This window comes from Lepidothrix coronata, unplaced genomic scaffold (assembly GCF_001604755.1).
Source record: "Lepidothrix coronata isolate B3197 unplaced genomic scaffold, Lepidothrix_coronata-1.0 Scaffold458, whole genome shotgun sequence".
Taxonomy (NCBI): domain Eukaryota; kingdom Metazoa; phylum Chordata; class Aves; order Passeriformes; family Pipridae; genus Lepidothrix; species Lepidothrix coronata.
Genome location: NW_016690638.1, coordinates 5,418 through 10,767, shown reverse-complemented (window position 1 = coordinate 10,767; position 5,350 = coordinate 5,418). Strand labels below are relative to the sequence as shown.

General features: G+C 61.9%; 2 protein-coding genes across 2 annotated transcripts in view; one reads left to right on the top strand and one right to left on the bottom strand.

Moving 5' to 3' along the window:
• The first annotated feature begins 88 nt into the window (after positions 1 to 88).
• WSB2 (WD repeat and SOCS box containing 2) lies at positions 89 to 2,562 on the top strand. Its single transcript, XM_017839695.1, has 4 exons — positions 89 to 285; positions 1,145 to 1,258; positions 1,650 to 1,757; positions 1,942 to 2,562. The coding sequence occupies exons 1-4, from the start codon at positions 128 to 130 to the stop codon at positions 2,102 to 2,104; spliced, it is 543 nt and encodes a 180-aa protein (XP_017695184.1). The 5' UTR covers positions 89 to 127; the 3' UTR covers positions 2,105 to 2,562.
• A 361-nt stretch (positions 2,563 to 2,923) lies between these two features.
• Positions 2,924 to 5,350, bottom strand: part of RFC5 (replication factor C subunit 5) — a 3,084-nt gene continuing 657 nt past the window's right edge. The window contains exons 2-7 of the mRNA XM_017839691.1: positions 4,399 to 4,635; positions 4,193 to 4,274; positions 3,984 to 4,113; positions 3,439 to 3,516; positions 3,302 to 3,356; positions 2,924 to 3,170 (exon numbers count right to left, since the gene is read on the bottom strand). Of these exons, the coding sequence (XP_017695180.1) occupies positions 3,074 to 3,170; positions 3,302 to 3,356; positions 3,439 to 3,516; positions 3,984 to 4,113; positions 4,193 to 4,274; positions 4,399 to 4,635 (679 nt within the window). The 3' untranslated portion in view covers positions 2,924 to 3,073. The remainder of the gene's footprint in view (positions 3,171 to 3,301; positions 3,357 to 3,438; positions 3,517 to 3,983; positions 4,114 to 4,192; positions 4,275 to 4,398; positions 4,636 to 5,350) is intronic.

The following is a 5,350-nucleotide window of genomic DNA, read 5'->3' as shown; positions in this document are numbered from 1 at the left end:
GCTCCAGTCCCTTCCCCAGCCTCGCTGCTCTTCTCTGCACCTGCTCCAGCACCTCAATATCCTTCCTGGAAGGATGCCCAGCCCGATCCCTGTCCCTGTCGCTGTCCCCCAGGCGCTGCTGTGGAGCATGAGGTCCTACACCCTGATCCGGAGGCTGGAGGGGCACCAGAGCAGTGTCGTGTCCTGCGACTTCTCCCCGGACTCGGCGCTGCTCGTCACCGGCTCCTACGACGCCTGTGTCATCATGTGGGACCCCTACACCGGGGAGCAGCTCCGGACCCTGCGGTGCGGGGAGGGCGACGCCCTGGGAGGGGGCACGGGGATGCCAGGGGGGCTTTTAGGGCTGGGTGTGACCTTCCCTCCTAGCTGGGGACGGCCACCATCTCTGTGTTGTGGTGCAGAGAGGGGGACACGCTGTGGGAGGGGGCAGAGCAGTGCTGTGGGGAATTCTAGGACTGGATGTTGTGGGGATTTTTAGGGCTGGATGTTGTAGAGGGTTTTAGGGCTGGATGTGGCTTTCCCTCCTAGCTGGGCATGGCCACCCCCTCTACACTGTGGGGTGGAGCCAGGGGGACACCATGGGAGGGGGCAGAGCAATGCTGTGGGGATTTTTAGGGCGGGATGTTGTGGAGGTTTTTAGGGCTGGATGTGGCTTTCCCTCCTAGCTGGGCATGGCCACTGTCTCTCTACTGTGGTACAGAGCCAGGGGACACTGTGGGAGGGGGCAGAGCAATGCCATGGGGGTTTTTAGCCCTGGATGTGGCTTTCCCTCCTAGCTGGGCATGGCCACCACCTCTGTGCTGTGGTGCAGAGCTGGAGAACACCATGGGAGGGGACAGAACAATGCTGTGGGGATTTTTAGGCTGGATGTGGTCTTCCCTCCTGGCTGGGCACGGCCACCCCCTCTACACTGTGGGATGGAGCCAGGGGGACACCATGAAATGGGGTAGAACAATGCCGTGGGGATTTTTAGGGCTGGATGTTGTGGAGGTTTTTAGGGCTGGACGTGCCTTTCCCTCCTAGCTGGGCATGGCCACCCCCTCTCCCCAGAGCCCAGGGGCAGGATGGGGGTCTGGCTTGGCAGCACTGGGGAGGGGGCTCCTGGCAGCCCAGGGCTGACACTGGGCTGTTCTCCCCCCCCCAGCCATGTCCCCCTGCATTCCCCGCTGGATTACAGCAGTGACATCCACACCAGCTCCCTGCGCTCCGTCTGCTTCTCCCCAGAGGGTCTCTACCTGGCCACGGTGGCAGATGACAGGTGAGTGAACCCCCCTGGGGACCCAGGAGGGGACCAGAACCAACCAGGAGCTCAGGATGTGGGGAACAGACCTCGTGTACCGCGTCCCCACCAATTCCTGGAGCAGGGAAAAGGGCAGGCTGCTGGGAACAGCAGCTTGGGATCCCCAAGCTTGGCTGTGGCAAGGGGTAGCAAGGCCAGGGCCCTGTCACCCCTTGGAGCAACGAGCCAGGACCCATGTCCTCCTCCTGTGTCCCTCAGCATGTCACTTGCTGTGCAGGGGACAGACTCAAACCCCTGGGAAGCAAATCCTCCAGCGTTTGTGCCTTCGGGTGATCCCAGAGGCTTTGTTTTGGCAGCGGGCACTGCGTGAATGTGGACCTGGCATCGTGTCCCCTCCCTTTCTCCACAGGCTCCTGAGGATCTGGGCGTTGGAGCTTCGCTCTCCAGTGGCCTTTGCCCCCATGACCAACGGTCTGTGCTGCATCTACTTCCCTCACGGAGGTTTCATTGCCACGGGGTGAGTAAACAGGGGGAGAGGGCGGAGAAACAAGAGGCTGCTCCCTCCTCCTCCCAGCTCCGGGTCCACTCCGGGCTTCCCTGGGGGTGCAGGATGGTTTTCCTGGGCTGTGGCCAGCTCGGGATCTTTGGGGGTAATTGGAACTCTCTGCTCCGTGCTCGTGGTTCGTTGGATGCTGCTGCAGGACCAGGGATGGCCACGTGCAGTTCTGGACGGCCCCGCGGGTGCTCTCCTCGCTCAAGCACTTGTGTCGCAAAGCTCTGCGCACCTTCCTCACCACCTACCAGGTCCTGGCGCTGCCCATTCCCAGGAAGCTGAAGGAATTCCTCACTTACCGGACTTTCTAAGGCGGCAGGGAGGGCGGAGGCACGGAGGTGAGGGCCCCGTGCCCGGCGGCAGGGCCGGAGGCACCGCAGGAACGCCGAGCCGTGAGCCGGGGGTGGGAGCAGGGTCGCCGCTCCCCCGCTTTTTGGGGCCGTGTGTGGGGACGTGGAGGGATCTTTTCGGTGTAATACTACTAAAACCCAGCCAAAAAACACGTGCAGAGGGCGAGGGGCAGAGCTGGGAGGGGACACAGGTCCCCCTGTCCCCGCTGGCTGCAGGGGTTGGGTCAGGTGCTTCTGCTTCCCAGTGCAATGGTGTGGGGTGAGGGCCGAGCGGGGCTGTTGTCACTCGGAGCTGAGCCGCTCCCAGAACACCCTCCTGCCCCGGGATGGCCCCTCAGTCCCGCTCTCCCACCGTGGGCAGGAGCTGGACGAGCCCAGGCAGGTCTCTGTGGACTAAATAAAGAACGATTCCTCACGTGTCCTGGCTCACAGAGTGCCCTGGTGGTGTCCAGGTGGGACACGAGGCTTCACTCCAGCCCCAGCTCCCATTCCTTTGTTTTTATTCCCTGCTGGAGCGTGGCACTCAACCTGCCCGATCTCTGGGCAAGCTGAGCATGGAGCAGGGGTGTGTTGGGTGGTTTTCCCCCTCCTCCAGCTCAGCTGGTGGCTGGAGCAGCACATTCCCTGTGTGCTGGAGGGCTTGGTCCAGGCTGGGATGGAAGACAGGGAATGTCTCCTCCAGACATTCCCAGGAGGTTCTTTTTCCCTTGTGAGCACCTGAACACGCAAAGCTGGTGGTTCCCCAACCCAGGAGGGAAAAGCAAGACCAGTGCAACGTGCTGGGCTTTAGAGGCACCTGTATTTCCTGGGAATAACCCTCTTGTGTCCTGGCTGTGGGCTCCAGGCTTCCAGAATGGGAAGGGAAAGCTGCAGGGAGCAGCTCCAGCTCCATCCCTCCCATCTCCAGTGAGATCCAAGCCCAGGATCCACTCAGGCTTCGGCCACCACCAGGTCCCTGGTGACTTGGAAGGCAGCGATGAGGGAGCTCAGCTGGATCTTCTCGCTGGTGCCAGCGGCCAGCCGGTACCTGGAGCAGGGGCCAAGGGTGTTTACACCCATGGGGGTGCCCCCCAAAGAGCCCAGAGCAGGGCTGGGGTCTGCCACAGTGCCCACCAAGACCCTGGCACAGGACCCTGGCGCAGGGGGGGTGACACTTACTCGATATCTGCCATCTTGATCAGCAGCTGGATGCGGATGGAGGGCGGGAAATCCACTGGGGAGGGAAGGGGACACATCAGTGTGGAATGGGGGGGATGCTGGGCCCCCCCAGCTCAGCTGGGCCCCCCGTGTGCCACCTCTGTGCACGAAGAGGTGGAGCTCGGTCAGGATGTCCTGCAGGGCCAAGCCCTTCAGCGTCTTCAGCTCCGTGATTTCTGGGATGGCAGCGAGTCAAGGCCTTGCTGCCAGGCTTTTCCCTGCCAGATCCCACTCCTCATCCCTGTGCCAGCCTCGAGGAGCCTCCCCAGCGAGCCTCCCCCACCCCAGCCAGAGCAGGACATCCCAGGATGGAGATCCTTGGGAAAGAGCAGGATTTATTCCAGCAGGGAATAACCCTCAAGGCAGAGGACACTTCACCCACCCCAGCCAGAGCAGGATGGAGATCCCCAGGAAAGAGTAGGATTTATTCCAGCAGGGAATAACCCTCAAGGCAAAGGACACTTCACCCACCCCAGCCAGAGCAGGATGGAGATCCCCAGGAAAGAGTAGGATTTATTCCAGCAGGGAATAACCCTCAAGGCAAAGGACACTTCACCCACCCCAGCCAGAGCAGGATATCCCAGCATGGAGAGCCCTGGGAAAGAGCAGGATTTATCCCAGCAGGGAATAAGGCAAAGGATACTTCGGTAGGCAGTGGAGAAGTCCTGGTTGAGCATCCAGTCGAGGATGTTGGCGATGTCTGACTTGAGGGGGTGTCCCGTGCACGTGTAGACGTTCTCCTCCGTCACCTTCCCGAAGGCCATGGAGGTGCTCTGAGGGAGGGGAGGGATATAGGAGGGATAAAGGGATGCAGAGGAAGGACGAGGAGGCCCCTCCAGGCCACAGTCCCACCTGCAGGATGTTGAGGGCCCTGCGCATGTCCCCGCTCGAGAGGGTCACCAGGGCCTTCAGCCCGTCCTCCGTCACATCCACCCTGGAAAACAACACCGGCGCTGCACGGGCGGGCGGATCCGCGGGAACGCCGCGGGAATGCCGGCCTGGAGCTCGGCTCCGTGGGGGGGAGGGGGGTGAGGAGGGTGCCCCCGGGCCCCGCTGACCCCTCGTGCAGGATGACGTGCTGCAGCCGCGGCACCATGAGCTCCGCGGTGAGGGGCCCGAAGCGGAAGCGGGTGCAGCGGGACTGCAGGGCGGGGATGATCCGGGACAGGTAGTTGCAGATGAGGCAGAACCGGGTGTTCTCCGTGAACTTCTCGATCACTGCCGAGGGGAGGGAGCAGAGGACGGAGGGGGCTTGGTTGGCTGCTGCCTCGTCCCAGTTCCCAGCCTGTGCCAGGCTGGAGGAGGCTGGCGGGGTTGCCCGCGGGGTGGGATTCCCAGGGGGAGGGATTTCCAAGGGGTGGGATTCCCAGGGGGGGAGATTCCTGGGGAGGGAATTCCCAGAGTGGGGATTCTCAGAGTGTGGGATTTCCGAGGGGTGGGATTCCCAGAGTGTGGGATTCTCAGAATGTGGGATTCCCAGGAGGTGGGATTCTCAAGGGCTGGGATTCCCAGGCTGTGGGATTACTGGGCTGTGGGATTCTCAGGGTGTGGGAATCTCAGGGTGTGCAATTCCCAGTGTGAGATTTCTGAAGGGTAGGATTCCCAAGGGGTGGGATTCCCAGGGTGGCATTCCCAGTGTAGGATTCCCAGGGTGTGGGATTCTCAGTGTGGGGTTCCCAGGGTGTGGGATTCCTGGGCTATGGGATTCCTAAGGTGTGACATTCCCAAGGGGTGGGACTCCCAGGGTGTGGGATTCCCAAGGGGTGGGATTCCCAAGGGATGGGATTCCCAGGGTGTATGATTCCCAGTGTGGGATTCCCGGGCTGTGGGATTCTCGGAGTGTGGGATTCCCAAGGTGTGGGATTCCTGAGGGGTGGCATTCCCAAAGTGTGGCATTCCCAAGGTGTGGGATTCTCAGGGGGTTGGATTCCCAGGGTGTGGGATTCCCAAGGGGTGGGATTCCCAAGGTGTGGGATTCCTGGGCTGTGGGATTTCTGAGGAGTGGGATTC

Coding starts and splice junctions, on each gene's coding strand:
- WSB2 (XM_017839695.1), top strand. CDS start 128: ATGAGGTCCTACACCCTGATCCGGAGGCTGGAGGGGCACCAGAGCAGT. Junction 286..1,144: donor GAGCAGCTCCGGACCCTGCG/GTGCGGGGAGGG, acceptor TCCCCCCCCCAG/CCATGTCCCCCTGCATTCCC. Junction 1,758..1,941: donor GGAGGTTTCATTGCCACGGG/GTGAGTAAACAG, acceptor ATGCTGCTGCAG/GACCAGGGATGGCCACGTGC.